At 55.1% G+C, this 17,077-nt stretch overlaps 1 protein-coding gene across 1 annotated transcript in view; it reads right to left on the minus strand.

Annotated features, from left to right (window-relative positions):
- Positions 1 to 13,569, minus strand: part of SLC5A11 (solute carrier family 5 member 11) — a 16,170-nt gene extending 2,601 nt beyond the window's left edge. Inside the window, exons 1-9 of the mRNA XM_044452529.1 lie at positions 13,540 to 13,569; positions 13,042 to 13,146; positions 11,163 to 11,222; positions 9,814 to 9,918; positions 7,299 to 7,404; positions 5,563 to 5,643; positions 4,683 to 4,888; positions 3,067 to 3,202; positions 1,848 to 1,955 (exon numbers count right to left, since the gene is read on the minus strand). Of these exons, the coding sequence (XP_044308464.1) occupies positions 1,848 to 1,955; positions 3,067 to 3,202; positions 4,683 to 4,888; positions 5,563 to 5,643; positions 7,299 to 7,404; positions 9,814 to 9,918; positions 11,163 to 11,222; positions 13,042 to 13,146; positions 13,540 to 13,554 (922 nt within the window). The 5' untranslated portion in view covers positions 13,555 to 13,569. The remainder of the gene's footprint in view (positions 1 to 1,847; positions 1,956 to 3,066; positions 3,203 to 4,682; positions 4,889 to 5,562; positions 5,644 to 7,298; positions 7,405 to 9,813; positions 9,919 to 11,162; positions 11,223 to 13,041; positions 13,147 to 13,539) is intronic.
- Between the last annotated feature and the right edge of the window lie 3,508 nt (positions 13,570 to 17,077).

Consider the following 17,077-nt stretch of genomic DNA (forward strand, 5'->3'; position numbering starts at 1 on the left):
CAAAGAACAGTGCAGGGGAGAACACTAACCTAGGTGCGGGGGGGGGGGGGGTATTTGGTGGGGGGGAGAGTCCAAACGGTAATCATGGGAGGGGGGCTGTGCGGGGGGGGGGGGGGGGGGGATGGCCTTGATCGCGATCGTGCTTGTGCAGGGAAGATGGGCGCAGTTGTGGTCATCCCCTGATGCGGAGTTCACAACCTGAGGCAAAATTTGGGACCAGGCTTGGGACCTGGATACATAAAGGAACGCCTTCTTCCCTATTTGCCCTCCCACCCCCTTAAGATCGGCAGCAGAAGCCCTCCTCCGGGAACCCTCCGGGAAAGATGTTAGGAGACAGAGCACCCAGAGGAGGCCTTCTCTGCAGTGGCGCCCCGTCTTTGGGATGCGCTTCCCAGAGAGGTCCACCTGGCGCCGTCATTATATGCTTTTCGGTGCCAAGTCAAGACTTTTTATTTAACCAATATTTTAAAGTTAATCAATTTTAATGGCATATTTATTTATTTAACTCATTTTAACTATGTTATTTTATACTGTCGTGCTATAGCCAATTTATTTATTTGTTTAGGATTGGTGGGTTTTAATGTTTGTAAACCACCCAGAGAGCCCTCTGCACTATTAGGGTAGTATATAAATGTAAATAATAAATAAATATCCCCCCCCCCGAATTTCTGTTTGTTACCCGAATTGCGTTCGTGAGCCAAGGTACCACTGCACTTGGCTCAGTCATCAAGTCAAAGGAAAACAGACTTGGAAGGGCAGCAATGAAGAAACTGGGAAAGATAATCAAGTGCAAGGGTGCTTTACTAGAGACCAAAGATCACTGTGTTTGAGTGTGAAAGCCGGATGGAGAGGAAAGCTAACAGAAAGTAAAATGCTGCTTGGAACATGGTGCTAAAAGAGAGTTTTGCAAATACCCTGGACTGACAAGTTAGGCTTAGATAGAATCAAAGCAGATCTTTTCCTGGGAGCAAAAATGACAAAACTAAAGCTGTCATACTTTGTGCACATGAGAAGGCAAGTCCCACTGGAGAAGACCTGCAGGTACGTGAGGGGGCGTCACACGGAGGTGGGTAGAGACCTGTTCTCCCCTGCAGAGGAAGGCAGGACATGCGCCAACGGAGCCAAGCTCAGGGAGCCAAGGTTCCCTTTGGATGCCAGGAAGCACTTCCTGACGGTCGGGACCCCGAGGGTGTGCAATGGGCTTCCCCGGGGGGGTGCTTGAGGCCCCATCGGTGCGGGTGTTCAAAAATAGGCTGGACGTGCACATGGCGGGCATGTCGTGAGCGGAGTCAGCTGGAGCCGGGGGTCAGACTAGATGGCCCAGGAGGACCCTTCTGACTCGCTCTGTTTCTATGTTACTAAGACAGTCCTGCTAGGGGAAAGTCAAAGGTGGAAGAAGAAAAGGAAGACCAGATATGAGAAGGATCAATCCCATAAAGGAAGCCACAGGCTCAGGTTTACAGGAGCTGAGCAAGGCTGGTGAAGGACAGTTTTTGGAGAGCTTTCATTCATGGGGTCACCAGAAGTCAGAGATCACTTGATGGCCCATAGCAGCAACAACAACAGCAACAACAACGGTTTCCTTCATTCTTGGCTCCATTTCTTTTAATCCAGATGCTTTCACTGAGGCTGCTAAGCTCATTGCCTTGTATTTCTGTGCAGAGATATGTATCTTTACAATACAGCACCTCCCTGTCTGCTCCTCCTGTTCTCCGTGAACAAGTCAGACCATTAAATTCCTGAAGTCCCATCATGAGAGACACCCCACCAAGTCTCCGTCACACCCATCCATCTGAACCTCGTTCGTGTTACAAGCCAGCTGTTTGGGTTATTGAGGTGTCCCTTACCCAGTGGCAGAAGTTCAATGACAAGTTTGGGGTACGCGATATCAGAGCATCCGGACGGGTTGCCACAGATCTCTTTGCAGAGATTGGGATCAGCACAGGCCACTAGATCTGGAACGAGGCAGCGGAAGGCGTGTGTGAATAGCGGCCACGTAGGCAGAGCGCTAAATGGGGGAAGGACAGTTGCTGCACACACGGGTAATCTCCTAAGCCCTCCAACGTGACCCCATATATATATGGGGAGAGGGAGGGGCTCTCCGTGTGGGGCCCTCCTCAACCAACCTGAGACTTTCCCTACCACATTTGCACGCTGCGATTCGAGAAATGTCGGTCTGGTTTATACCACAGGGGTCATTCCAAAGTATTGCTATGTTCGGGAACAGGAAAGACTAGCTATGTGATAGTAAAATATATGTTTTCATTTATGCATATTTACTTATTAAAATTTTGTATACTGTTCGCTCAGCCATGTTGGGTCTCTGAATGGTCTTCTCTCAGTGAAATCCCAAACATAATACAATATATTAAAACAGTGTAACGATCTGTAAACATTCCAATTGAACAATAAGTAAAACAAACGGTACACTTGGCAAAGTAATTAAACAAATGGATAAACATGAAATCCTGATCAACACAGATAAAAACAAGGACAGAAGCAAAAAGTAAAGTTAACACCTGACTACATATGTCAATAAGATGTTGCTTAAACATTAAAGGACTGAGCGAATAGAGAAGTTTTTGGCCGCCAACAGACGTATTTCTCTGGGGAGTGAACTCCAAAAACAAGGTGCCACTGCCAACGAGGCCCTTCCCAGTAGCTGCCCTCTTCCTAGCCTTTAAAGGCGGCTCCTGGAGAAGGCCCTCCATAGGTACAGATTTGAGTTGAATAAAGGAGTAAAAACATTAAAAGAAATTCTCGTAAATATCCCACACCTGAACACAAATCATTTCACACTGTTCTATGCCCCTAATCTGTTTTCTAGATAAATAAACAAGGCAGACTATTCTCTTTTTAAAAATCAGGACTAACTTGTTCACCTTTACAGATAGAGAGGGAATTTTATTACCATAACAATTGCTCCTGTACTCCAGTGTGCGTGTGTGCTTGTGCCACTTTAATCTTTTAGTGCAGGGAAAAGGCTCCCTGCCCCAGAACCCTCTTTGCCCACGGCCATCCGGAGCGGCATCTCCAGGCAGCAGGGCCCTGGCTGTCTCGCCTTACCTGGGAAGAGAATGCGGCTGATCATGCCAGGCAGAACCATCACAAAGAAGGGCAGGATTTTCAGGCAGGAAGCCAGCAGGGCGCCCCCTTTGGCATGGGACAGGTTCTTGGCTGCAAGAGACCTTTGAACAATGACCTGCAAAGCAAGGAGACGCTTGTCGTTTTTCGCGGAACTCTAAATGCACAGACTTGCAAGTCTAGGGCCTTCAAACAAAAAGCTGCACAAGTTACTTGATTTTCAGCACCAGGCTAAGACCTTTTTATTTAAACAATATTTTAACAGTGTTTAATATTAACTATAGGTTTTAATTTGCAGCCGGAATGAATTGGATTTTTAATCTGTATATTTCATATTTTATATTTTTTGTACCATGTTTGTTTATTTATGTAAGCCGTCCCGAGGCGTTAAGCAATGGGACGGCATACAAAAACGCTAAATAAATAAATAAATAAATAAATAAATAAATAAATGGCAGTATTTATCCATGGTTATAACTGTGTATCTACACCTTCCTGGAAGTCTCAGGGCAGAAATTTTTCTTCTGCAGAAATCCTAATGCTGCAAACAAGAGGTGCTCAAAGTTCTGGTCTGGTGCCATCAGTAGAATTCTAGCCTTGGGTTGCGTGGGCCCAAGTTGGGCCCACCTCCTCATAGGTACATGAGGGGGTGTCACACGGAGGTGGGCAGAGATCTGTTCTCCCCTGCAGAGGAAGGCAGGACACGCTCCAACGGAGCAAAGCTCAGGGAGCCAACGTTCAACTTGGATGCCAGGAAGCACTTCCTGACAGTCAGGACCCCGAGGGTGTGGAATGGGCTTCCACGGGAGGTCGTTGAGGCCCCATCGGTGCGGGTGTTCAAGGATAGGCTGGGCATGCACATGGTGGGCATGTCCTGAGTGGAGCCGGCTGGAGCCGGGGGTCAGACTAGATGGCCCAGGAGACCCCTTCTGACTCTCTCTGTTTCTTTCTTTCTAAGTTTAATCCCTGCATAGCGAGGACTAATTACAGCTGGTTCTTGGATTGTGGAAGTGTTCTGGATGAGGTCCATCCACACATCTTCTGCAACATTAGATTCCTCCAAGAAATCACATGGAAGGGTTATTTAATTTGTGGCTGTTGCATTTTTACTGCACGGGGCATTGCCTATGGAATTTTTGCCTTCGGTGCCAACATTTGGGCAGCTGGAGGTGTGCGTGTCATGTGCTGCTCTGCCTCAGGAACCGAAATGCTTCTGGCCAGCACGGCACGGCACCGGTGTCTGCTGCAAGGCGACTTTCTTTCTTTCTTTCTTTCTTTCTTTCTTTCTTTCTTTCTTTCTTTCTTTCTTTCTTTCTTTCTTTCCTTCCTTCCTTCCTTCCTTCCTTCCTCCCTCCCTCCCTCCCTCCCTCCCTCCTTCCTTCCTTCTTTCTTTCTTTCTTTCTTTCTTTCTTTCTTTCTTTCCGCATGATATGCATACCCCCACCTTTCTCTCAGGGTAGACCTCAGGGTTTCAAGGTGGCCTCCCCTCCAAGCTCAGGCCCGCTCCAGACCTGCTTAGCTGCAACTTGGCAGTGGCTTATGTGCCTTCAGACCGTACCAGAAAGAAAATGTGTCTGCAGAAAGGAGCAGGGACTTACCTGGTCCGTGCACCAGTACCACAGAGAGGGGATGGTCATTCCGACCAGCACTCCTGGCCAGGGAAGGTCAGATGTGACGGGGTCTCGGAAGATGTGGAAGGCGTCTTCTCTCGGCCTACCGCAGGTACTGTTTCCATCATGGCTGCTGGCAATCGCTTGGAAGTATCTGTTTTCAAGGTCTTCGAGGCCTCCCACTTTGGCAAAGCCTAGGAATCCCCACAATAGCGGGGCGCTGATTACTTGCTTTGCACGGGCTTGAAAAATCGCCAAGTTCAACCAAAGGGATTTGGCAAAAGGGACCTCACGATGCAGAAACCTGGATTTGCACAGATCGCCCTTCCCCACCCGAGGGCCCTGCACCGCCTCTCCAGCGTGCCGCGCTGGCACGGCCAGGAGCTGCTGGCTGCAGCCGGCCCAGAGTCGCAGCCCGATGCGTCTGGAGGACACCGAGTCGAGGAAGGCTGCCGCGAGTTCTCTAGCACACGTCTCCCCTCTGCGTTCCCTCGGGTGTTTCATGGAACTCCCTAGGAGCCCCCCGGCAAAGGCCAGTAGAAGCAACACTCGGCATTGCGGCCGCTCCTCGGCGAGCTCCAAGCCCTCCCCTCGCATCCCCCGGTCGCGGTGCAGTCATCAAGCGAGCCCGGCCCCCGGCCGCAGGGAAAGGGCTCTGCCAGAACACGGCGGCTGACCTGGGCCGGCCAGCACATGAAGGGCAGAGGTGCAGTTTACTCCGGGCCTTCGCAGGGGACACCCGTGGGCACCACGTAAGTCAGCGAGGGCAGGCAGCCATGAAGCGGCGGGGCTGCCGTTGCCTCCGGCGTGCGCTGCCATCGCAAAGCTCCAGAGCAGAGCCCCCCGCAACCTCCCGGGAGCTACTCACTGAAGCCCATCAAGGTCAGCGCACCGGCCAGCATGATGACCGTCTGCAAGGCGTCTGTGTAGATCACGGCCGCCAGACCCCCTGCAGGTGGAAGAGCACAGCAAGGCCGGGGCTTAGGGTCCGCCCCAGGCACGTTTCGCTCAAGGATTGCCCAGACACCGAGAACATCACCATGTCTGCTCGCTCGCTCGCTCGCTCGCTCGCGTGCTCGCACCGCCACACCACACTCCTGGATGGCTCACAGCACAGCAGAACAGGCGGTGGTTTGCTAGAACCAAAGGCGCATGCCAGGCTGGCTTCCTGCTGCCCCCCATGAACTGGATGCTTTGCACACACAGATTAAGGCCTGCTTCCGCCCTGCAACAGACCGGGGCTCCCAGCAGCCCCTTTTCAAAGCGGGGGCGTCTTGATTGTTGCCGCCATTACACAGCCAGCCCCTCAAGCTTTCGCCATTGCTCTGCAGTTCACCCAGTGCTCTTCCCGCCCTGACTTGAATTCATTATTTCATCTTATCTTACTTTATTGACTACCTTTTAATAAAATATTCTCTAGGTAATGTGCAAAATATTTAACTAAACTCTCTTTGAGGGTTTAACCTTTCACAGCTGACTTTGCTTCCCAGGGGGAGATAAAAAGAGAAAAATGCAGCACCAGTGACCAACTGTATCAGGAAGCATTTGAAGAATGCAAGGCAGAAGAAGAGGGAAGAGCAGTGGCTCTTGCTGGCAAAGGCCTGGTCCAAATAATCCTTTCTTCAGTGTGTTCTTAATATGGAAAGGACCGGGCAAAGATTTTCCGTGCCAGCCAGTTCACCATCCTTATTGGCTCCTTGTTGGTGCTGTCAGAGAATCACATGGTTGGAAGGGGCCTCTGAGGCCATCAAGTCCAACTGCCGGCTCAACTCCAGGCTAAAGCATCTCTGGCAGGGGGCTGTCCAGGTGCCTCTTGGGAGCCCCCACACCCCCCTAGGCCATTGGCTCCAGCGCCACACACCTCTAACAGCCAGGACATTTTCCCCGATGACCAGCCGGAGCCTGGCTTCCTGCTTATCACGCCACGCCCGCCGGGACCACTTCCTTCAGGGTGGCTCGTTCGTGGCTACAAGCCACCGGACAACCCCTGGCTTGTCTTAGGGGTGTGTTACACACATGTTGCATTGGCAGGTCAACTGAACCTGGGCAAGTGAACCCAGGCCCTGAATTCACACATCATCAGAGGCCAGAATTCAACAGCCCATGGGTTAAATTTACCATGGGTCTTGTAGCATTATGTACTAACCTAGCCATCATTTGATATTTTTACAGGCTGTGATTGTAATAGACAATCTATCATTATGTTTAAATGAGTTGCTTTCTAGCTGAAATATTTGTGCTATGGACAGTTGGCCCAAGCGTGCTTTGAAAAATAATAAAAATCAGACAGTTACTGCTATTTACCACCTCAAGCTGCAATTTTGACATGCATCTACTGACTTCATACACCTGCACATTAGTCCCAGGTTTTTGTTGGCTTGTTTGGTTGGTTAGTGGCCGGGACGGGATGGGCCGGGACGGGAAGGAAGGAAGAGCCCAGACCAGCCCGGGCTCAGTTGCCCTGTGCTCCGGGACAGGACAAATGAAGGCACCAATTCACATAGTCCCCACCAGAAGATAACTGCTAAAAGGCGCCTCTGCTCTTAGTAGAGTCACAAAACTTCCGTGCTGTGTTAGTGCATCAGTGAGGAAGGCAAGAGGCACCTGCCACAGTGTAGATCGCGGTGATGACCAGCAGCCCAGTGACCGCCACGTAGAGATCCCAGTGCAGAGCCTGCTGGATGAACAGGGCCCCGGCATACATGTCGACCTGCGGGAGAGAACATGCGGGCGCTCGTGAGAGCTGTGCGCGTGGGCATCCCTAGACTGCCTCCAGCTTGCCTCAGGCTTGGCGGCAGCAGGCGGGCAGAGAAGCAGCCAAGTCCCACGTTCCACAGACCAGTCCCTCCTCCCAAGCCATGCCCATTTCCTGTGGCTGGACTGGCAGCCAAGAGCTATTCTTATTACAAAGAGGAAACTGATGCGTGAAAGGAAGAGGTTTTGTAAGAACTTAATCCTGTGAGCTGAGTCAGCTGTGAGAAACAAGGTGCTCCATAAGGTGCTAGAGAGCAGGTGCACTCCAGGTGCCGCCAGCAGGCGGGTCGCTGAAGTTACTTGGGGTGACCCTCCCTTCCTCGGACACGCCTCCCGTGGCCAGATATGGGACGCCCACTCGGCATCGCCCAAAGGAGGGCTTCGCCTGCATGCGGTTGACGTGGGCCCGCTGGTTCCCAGTCGCTTGCAGGGGCTTGGGCAGGGCAGGGGCAGGGGAGAGGTGCTATTCAATCGGAGGCGCTATGACTCGGACACATTACAGGGCCACAGTGTTGCAAGAAGGACACCCACAGCGCAAACCACAGGCATTCCATCTGATGCAGAAAGTTGTTGCAACAACCACAACACCTGCAAAACCAGAACAAGGCAACGCAAAGAACAAGAACATGCCACACGTTGAAGGCGGCCCCAGTCTAACCTGGGGGGAAACTCCTTCACAGTCCTGTGCTTGGCAGCCGGGCAGACCTGAGGGACATTCGCAGAGCCCTGCGAGATCCGGGCAGACCGGAGGGCCATCTGGACTGGCCTTCCCTTCCGGCAGGGGCCAACCAGCTGCCTGTGGCAAACTGGCAAGCAGGGCCGGAACGCCGCCAGGTTCCCAGGCAGAGGGGAGGCATGGGCACTCAGGGCGGGAGCACTGGCTAGGTGGGGGGGGGCAGGAGGAGGAGGGCAAAGCTATGGCCAAGCACCCCCTTGTGCTCCCCGCCTTCCTCTGCAGCTGTGGGGAAAGCCCTGCATCGGCTCATGGAGCGATTCTTCCCCACAGCAGCTCTGAAGGTGTCCGCAGAGGTCCCCGGTGGCTGCCTACCCAGGCCCAGCGGCTGATTTGGATCCTTTTGTTCCAAAGAAATGGGCAACAGAACCAAAGTCATTGCAATGGAACTGTTTGACATTTATCTGCATCGGAAGCCCAAAGCAGACTCCCCCTGATGTCATTACCCGCAGCAGGGACAACACAGACACTGTGTACCATTGAGCTAAAACATCCAGTTATAGAAATGGTTGCAGACCAGAAAAAGCAGGAAAATTTATAACTGCAGCAACTTCAGAGAGTGAGTGCAGAGCCGTCCTGCAGCAGAACGCTGGGGACCGAGCCTTCCCAGAGCAAGCCTGTGGCCACCTCAGGCCCCATTCCCCTGATGGAAAGGCAGAGAAAAAGCCAGCTGGCCAGGGTTCACACTGTGAGCATCTTTGTGGCCAGCTGTAAAAATATACATTGGCATGCTGTTCTGTTGAGAAAGACACTCAATGGGAAATCGGGATCTAGCAGTTGTTAATAAACAGCTAGAGAGAAGGGGTTAGTCAGTAACTCATTAGAGTCCACTGACAAACAGAAAAGTGAATTACTGAACAGACAAGCAAGTCATCTTTGGTCCACACACAACCCAACACATTCCACTGGAGTTGGTATTTCTTCTGCATGAAAGTAGATTGACAAAAGGGAACAAGCCGACTAGATGAACCCAGAACTAGAAAATTCTGTGACAAAGATCTAAAGGCAGGATCTGTACTCTGGTCCGTCCACATCACCGCAGCCGAGTATCACCTTAGCTTCTGCTCTTTGATGTTGGGCACGTGAATGTCGGGGGGGGGGTCCCTCAAACTCTCCGGATAATGGGGCGGGGAGTTGAGTCACTCTATTTTATACCCAGGCAGCCACCAATTCAAAGAGCCTCTTTACAGGTGCAATTTTTAAAGCTCATCCAGAAAGCACATATTGGTGGAAAAATTATCCTGCTGAACTTTCTGGAACGGGCCCATGGCCACACCCTGGATCCCTCTAAAGTCCCGTCCATGGACTTTCTCTGGAAGAGCTGCACTGAGGGGCAATTCCGAGCAGGCTTTACCGGCGCACAAAGTGCATCCAGCGTCAAAGTAATCCATAAAGCCAGGCCAGGAGAGCACACGCTCCGGGAGCCTCTCTGGGAGTGGTGGGAACAGACGTGGCAGCAGCAACCGGCATGGAGCATTCGGTGCCATCGTTCCCTTTCATTTACTGGTCTGTCCCTCTATGGCTGTTGCAATATATGGGGAAAGAAAAGGCAGAAAGGTCACTAATTCAGCCTGTGTCAACCTGCTCTTTCCAAGCCAATTCTGCTCTGTCTCCTCTCACCTCCTTACTTACTGAGATTTTGGTGAATATATAGATAAACAAGTAGAGAATTGCCAGGAAGAGCTGTATCCTTTTGCCACCAAATCGCCTCTGTAAATACTCCGGCATGGTTGTAACCTGCAAGGAATGAGACCGTATTGGTGAGAAGGCCACGTATCAGTACATTTGTGAGAAGAAGCAAGCCGAAGCTGCTCTTGATGGAGGCAGCTGAAGCCCTGCAAGGTATTTTGGTCATGATAGGGGAGCTGCTTTGCAACTTCCACCCTCCAGCAATGCTCACTTGCGTGCAAATACATCTCCCCTACGGGCCTTGATTCAATTGCAGCACCTATGGAACAGGTAAGGAAATAACGAAGAACTGGGCACTCTGAGCATATGCAGAGGGCTTTGCCCTTCCTTGGGTGCTTTACTGTCAACCCAGCTAGCCGCTGCCACGTCTGCTCAGGGCTTGCAGGGAAAGGGAGGAGCGGCAGGAGGGACAACACCGTCCCTGCCTGGGGAACAGAAGCGCCTCCCCCCATCCCACCTGCTCCAAGGAGCTTGGTTTAGACAGCGTCCCAACGAGCCACAGCTTGTTTGATGAGGCACCCCTGGCTTAGCGCCTCACGCAGACTTGGGCAGCGCAATAAGCCACAGCCCAGCCAGGAGCGTCGAACAGGGCTCGCTCTGCTGGGCGAAGGGCCGTAGCCGGCGGCAGCCACCAAGGTGCCCAGACAGCGCTTGGCATAGCTGCCACCGCCTCCCCTCGGCAGGGCTGCCTGCCTGAGCCAGCAGGCCGACGGGACACCAGAACGGGCCGCCAGCTGTGGAGAGACCCCGCTTACGGCTGCTGCCCCTGCTCCCCTCAGGGCTTCCGTGATGCACCCCAGACCGCGGGGCGAGAGGGATGCGCTGTGCCCTTTACCAGTTGGGCGCAGCTGGGCCCCCCAGGCAACGTTGTGCCCAGGGTGGTCACACGGCCTCGCCCGGCTCCTCCTGCCCAAGAGGCCAGGACAGCAGCCCGGCACCCTCTCCTGCCCTCCCCGTGAGCCCAGCCCACGACCTGCGCTCCTCTTCTTGGGTCAGTCAAACTCGGCCACGGCCCCTCCCAGCTCTGCCTGTCTATGGTTCCAGGATGCTTTCCCTCAGAACCCTTTGGGATCCCACTTCAGCAAGGGAATGTAGGATAAATGCAGCTTTCCCAGCAATGTGCTCAGGTGCCCGAGTTCGCTCCTCCTACGGACACATGCACGCAGCCCAGAGAAGGGGGGGCGGGGGGAGGGAATCCAGGGCTTCCACGCAAAGATGCTTATTCGGGAGCGGTGCATCCCTATCTCGAAAAGTTCGTGTGGACACACTCAGGCTGTGCTCTGCAGACTCACCCCGGCCGAAATGTAGATAGGAAGGAACAGCCACGCCAGCACCAAGACACAGAACATGCCCTGAGGAGGGAACAGAGACCCGGGTCAGGAACGGGGAGGACCTGGCGCCAGAGGCCTGCTGGCCAGCAGGGGGGCCGCTGGGGCCGGGCAGTGGGGTGGGGGGGGGGTCCAGGGCTGTGTGCTGCCCTTGTGGCTGGGTGTGCCTGCCTGCCTGCCGCGGGCGGCCCCTTTGGCTCGCTGGTCGTTTCTTAGGGAGAGGCTGCACCTTGGATTTTTAAAAATTGCCAATTAAACCAGAACACAACAAACTCTGACATGCCAAGTCAGAGTGGAAAGCAAAGCCGGGCAGGACAAACGGCCTTGTACCACCAGCCGACGCAAGGCAGGTCCAGAATCTCTGCAAAGAGGGGCCCTCGCACACGCAGTCCAAATAATGCCGGTGCTGCAGCGCTCCAGTGCAGCCGCTCTAGGAATACGGCAGAATAACAATGGCTTCCACAGGAAGTCGAGTCCCAGCTGCCGAGGGAACTGAAACGACTGCACGGATCATGTTGGCTGGGCCGCCAGACCCAGCACAGTTGGGACATCCTGGAGCCGTGTCCACGAGGAGGGGTCTCCCCTGGGGCTAAGCGTGCCCCCGGTGGGAATGCCCCCGCTCAGCACATTCTGCAGGGAAGCAGCTGGCAGTTGCCACACGCGCGGCTTCCCCTTTCCGCACGCCAGCAGTTTCCTCGAGATCCACAGGGCACAGGGCCCAGCCAGGTGTGCTGCCCCTCTGTGGGTGGAAAGCCCGCAGCCCTGTAAAACAACTTTAAGGGGCAATTTAAATGGGACTGGGACTCAGACCGTCCGGGTTCGAGTCCCCGCTTAGCCATGGAGCCAGCTGGGTGACTTTGGGCCAGTCACAGACGCTCAGCCCAACCCGCCTCACAGGGTTGTTGTTGTGGGGATGAGATGGAGGAAGAGATGTAAGCTGCCTTGAGCTCTTTGTAGGAAAAAGGCAGGATTTAAATCGAAAATAAAAATGTCGTTTCTGTGTGGCCTGGCACTGGAACCTGCTACGAAGTTCTCTGCCAGTGCCTAGACCTGATGCACAGTTTCAGCCCTGGATTGTCAAAGCGGACTCTGCACAGCAAGACTTCATGGCAACTCGCTCTCTCTGGGCCTGTGGGGAGGGTGCCTGCCATGCCTCTCTCTTCCCTGTGTTTTAGTTATAGGCTTGGAGCCGGAATGCCGGCCAGCCGACACGTCAGCCGCTCATTCCCGGAGGCCAGTGGGGCGGAGGCCTGCTCTGAGAGGGGCACGCAGATGGGCTCGGGGAGGCGCTTCTCTGCGGGGGGTCCTTCTCAAAGACCCTCCCAGGGAGCTGGTCTGGCGGAAGGCATCCTCGGCCCTCCAGTGCCAAGGAAAGCTTTTCCAGGCCTTGAAGAAATCCCAAGCACCTGCTCTTTCCGAGCATTCTGATGGTGTCGGTTGCATGCACACAAGCACACGCGCGCACACAAACACACACACACACACACACACACACACACACACACACACACACACACGGTCCAGTGCATGGACTGCAGTTCAGTGGCAGAGCCCCAGCTTTGCACGTGGAAGGCGCCAGGGTAACCCATGCAATTGCCAGGGTCTAGGGCCAGGGCCGGGGCAGACTGTGGCACACGGGCACTGCACACCTCCCCGACCCCACCAGGCCCCCTGCCAGTAGCGGCGCATCTTCGGTCTGGAAGCCCATGAAGCCGGCGGCTGCACAGAGACCCTCCACTTGGCCCCACTGAGGGCGCAGACCTGGCACAGCCGCCACCGCCGAACCAGCCCGGCCTGCGCATCGGCACGAGCAGGTTGCCCCGTGGAGGCCGCCCGTACTCACGTTCCACTCATAGGCCGTGGCAGCGATCCCCGAGGCTGCTCCGGAGCCGGCCAGGCCGATGAAGTGCCCGCTGCCGACATTGCTGGCGAACAGGGATGCCCCCACCTGGGGGGAGAAGCCGGGAGTCAGCCCAGCCGCGGCCTGGGCGGCACTGCGGCACCGGGGCCCTGCAGGGCTGCTGGGGCTCCTCGGGACCATCCCAGGCCCTTGGGTGGGAAGGACCCTGGTGGGGCCTGCCTGCCCCACCACTTCAGGGCCGCGACAGGAAAAGCTGCCCGCTTGCCCCTCTCCCGTGCATGCAGAAGCTCGCACCGAATTTGCGGGGCCGCACCAAATGTGGTGCCGGCTTCGTCTCCCTTTTCCACCCACCCCAAGGAGCCCCACCGAGCGGCAGGCGGCCGGTGTGTTTCAGGCAGGAGCGCTGCGGGACGGAGGCGTTCCGCCCCCAGCTGCGCCTGCAACAGGAGCCCTGCAGGGCGGCGACAGGCGGGAACTTACTGGCCACCAGACCATCTCGCCACCAGCCAGGAAGTAGCCCTTCACAGTGCTTCGCTTCGTTTTCCACATGGACTGCAAGAAATGGCAAGAGCAACCGATCTGAGAGCACGGACGACGCAGCGAAATGGTCCCCCGAGCCCCCGGGCAGGAGCGACTCTCCCACGGTGCGGGGCTCGCTGCTGGCGGCGCTTGCCGCTTTTGGATCACTGGCAGCTGCAGGCAGAGGGGACGCCCCGCACTTGGGCAGCGAGGGGTCTCTGAGCCACGCCAAGGGCCAACGACTTTGCAGTACTCTCGCTCCCAGACGGAGCTTTTCCTGCTCTCCTTTTCTCGCCCATCAACCAGGCGCCTAACAAAAGCAGACGCTTCTGACCCCCAGACAAGCGCACGGCCAGGGCCAGAGGAAGAAAAGGCCCAGCTCTGGACGCTCAGGAGGGGGATGAATGAGGGAAGGAGGGCAAGGTGGGGAGAACAGGGGTGCGGGCCTGAGGCAGGTGGCATCTGGGCGGGCTATGGACTTGATGGAGCAGAGGAAGGGGGGGCCTTTGGGGTGAGCGGGCAGCTAGGGAGCCTGGGGGCCCAGTGGGCATGTCCAGGGCCTGCGCCATTCGCTGGCAGAGGGAAGCACACAGCCCAGGCCCTCCCAACGGCAAGAGCACAGCCACCCTGAGGCAGCGGCTCCCCTGCTTGCTTGCCCAGCATTCCTGGCTCCTGTGTCCCTCCAACGACGGCCAAGAAGCCACTGCAGTCGTGCAGGACTCCATCCCAGAATTCCCAGTATGTTTAACAAGCATTGATCTTGGTGGACTGTGCACATGGGAAGGGAATTCTACAAGCCAAGACTCAGCCCTGCAACCTATATACCTATAGGAGATTTGCATGGAGATAAAAAAAGTTCAAAGTCCTCATGGATTTCTTCCAAGGTGGCTATTTCGCTGCCAGAATAGAATCACTCCATCCTGCACTTTCACCCAAACCCAGCAGAACTTCAGCTGGATGGACGTGCCCATTCACAGCTAGAAAAAGGCTCAGCAGCTGTTCTGCAATATGCTATTAGGTCCTGGAATGACATTTCCTCTTTATAGCTAAGAGCACTTCAACCCCTGGGCACACCTGAGAGCTGGTGGGACACGGGTACTAGTTGCAATTCATCCATGGCATTCGCTGGGTGACTTCAAACTAGCCACAGACTCTCAGCCTAGCCTACCTCACAGGGTTGGTGTTCTAAGGACAAAATGGAGAGGAGGAGACCCTTGCAACTGCCTCGGGAGAAGTGGAGCACAAAGGTAATGATCGTGATAATGAGAATGATAAATATCGGACATCTCCCAGCAAGGAAAAAGCTCTGATTAAGGGGCAGGGGATTCTACATTCCAGGGTAGCTTGCTTCTTCCTTTCTGTTTGTTTACTTTACCAATTAGGCACTGAAAAGGGACATGTTTGCTACAAACTAAAAAAGCTACAGGAGAATGTCCATGTTTGCTGCCCCTCTGGAAGGCAGCACCTTTAAATTTCAGCAGCAAGAACAGGCCTTCCTTTCTGCTTGGATTTCTGCCATACAAGAACCCATTCTTACCCACAGCCCAACAGCCAGAACAAAAGCGAAGTACAGAACCAAGACAACAATGTCCACAGTCTCCAGGCTCCGCTGTGGGAAGGCGTCCCAGCGGCTGGTGGTGGCAGATGACGGGGTGGTGCGGCTTGGCTCCATTGCCTCTCGGACCGGCTGGGCACGTTGCCTTTCTGGCACATTTAGCTGGTGCAAAAGAGAGAGAGAGCTCTGCAGCACGTGTTCAGGGATCAGCCGTGTCCCCCAGGAAAGCTTCCCGCATTCCATCACAGGCCCCTTGCCAGCGGGGCCGAGCCTTCCTGTTCGAATGTTCTGGGTGCTCCAAGGAAAATTTGCTCTGCTCTGGCCAGCATATGGCCTGAATGGGCGAATGCAGAAGCAGAGGCCAGAAAGTGTATCTGCCTTTGGCCCGGGCAGTTTTCTAACTCAGTGTGGGAAAAGCCACCGCAGCATCCCAGGGGAAATGGCATCTTCACCCAAGGCCACTTCCCTTGGTGTCAGCTAAGGTTCTGCCATTTGATAGTCAGGTCAAAGCTAGCGAGCAAGAAGCAGGTCTTCATCGCTGAGTTTGCAAGGAAGTCACGGAGACGATCTTGTGGCATCCCAGTCTCCAAGCCCCAGCAAGGAAGCGCAGCCTTCAAGAACTGCTCTCATAGGGCCCCAGTTGGCAAGGCCATCACAGGGTGGCTTCTCAGAGGTCCTGTCCACGCTTTGGAGGGCCAGTGCCAGTTGGAATAGACCTGGCTGGGTTGAAGGCCCAGCGGCCCGCTTTTGACATCGCCTCGTCCCAACACCAGGTTGGCAGAGGGGGCCTCCCACTGTCCCCTTCACACAACGGGGAAGAGACACATCAACCACCAGCACCATTTCGGAATGGCCTTCCAAGGCACCTTCTCCAAGGCTTTTCTGGGAAAAGGGAATTCTGGAGGGGACCACTGAACATTCAGCACAGAAAGGCCCACGGGAACAAACCAGTCCAGGCAATGAGAACCATTCTGTTAGAGGACACTTACTGGTAACCCCCACCCCACCCCACCCCACCCCCCCCTCCTACCGCTTATTCCATTTTTCTCTTACTGCAGAAAATCCATAAATGAAACGATGGAACGGCAGCACAAGGCTGCAGTTCATTCAGCTGGGATCCCACCACCTGGAAGAACCCCTGGGTAGCAGAGAGAAACAGGTGGGGGGATGATTTTAACCACCCTAACAGCACCCCTTGGGTGCTCTGATCCCCCACTCCCCATGCCATCGGCTGTGTCACTACGTTAAGCGAGGCAGAGGGAACGGAGAGCCCACCCCACTGTCTCTGGCCTCCTCCCACCGGCATGAGAGAGGACGCTTACTGTTCTACATTTGCCTCCGGGTCAAGCCAGCGGGACCCCGGCAGGAAAAGCGACAGGGTCGGCCCTCGCCCTCAGGAGCGGGTGCCGTGCCCAGGTGTGGGAAGAGCGTCCTGGGAGAGCTGCTGCTGCTGCTGCTGCTGCGGACTGCGCTGCTGTGCGTGGCCGTCCTGAGAGCAGGCAAACAAGTTTGTTTCCTGGCTCACAGCAGGAGGCGGGAGCAAAGCACCACCTTGCCTGTGGGCGTCCCTTGCAGGACTGGGCAGGCCCGCCTGGAGCAGGAAGTTTCTCTGCTCCTGCAACCTGCCAGGTGCGTGCCGGCTCTCCCAGCCCCCCAAAAGGCGCCTCGGACCCAGCTGGCCTGCGGCGTGCCTCTGAGCCAGCCCAGAACTGCCTGCCGCGTCGCCCTGGAAAATGGGTACTGGATGCGTGCCTGATGGGTCCCTGAGGGAGAGCTGGCCCTGCCTGAGCGATCAGGAGCAGCCCTCCAGCCTGCCCCACAGGGACACAGATTCCGTACCTGTTCTGCCCCCCCCCCCCCCGCCCCACAAAATGTTTCTGGTGGATTAACCTCATCAGCCTGGGAAGGCCGCTTGCCTGCTGAAGCACATTACCTGTGCACTGC

The sequence above is a fragment of the Varanus komodoensis genome, unplaced genomic scaffold, assembly GCF_004798865.1.
Source record: "Varanus komodoensis strain SLA01 unplaced genomic scaffold, ASM479886v1 scaffold73, whole genome shotgun sequence".
Classification (NCBI taxonomy): Eukaryota; Metazoa; Chordata; class Lepidosauria; order Squamata; family Varanidae; genus Varanus; species Varanus komodoensis.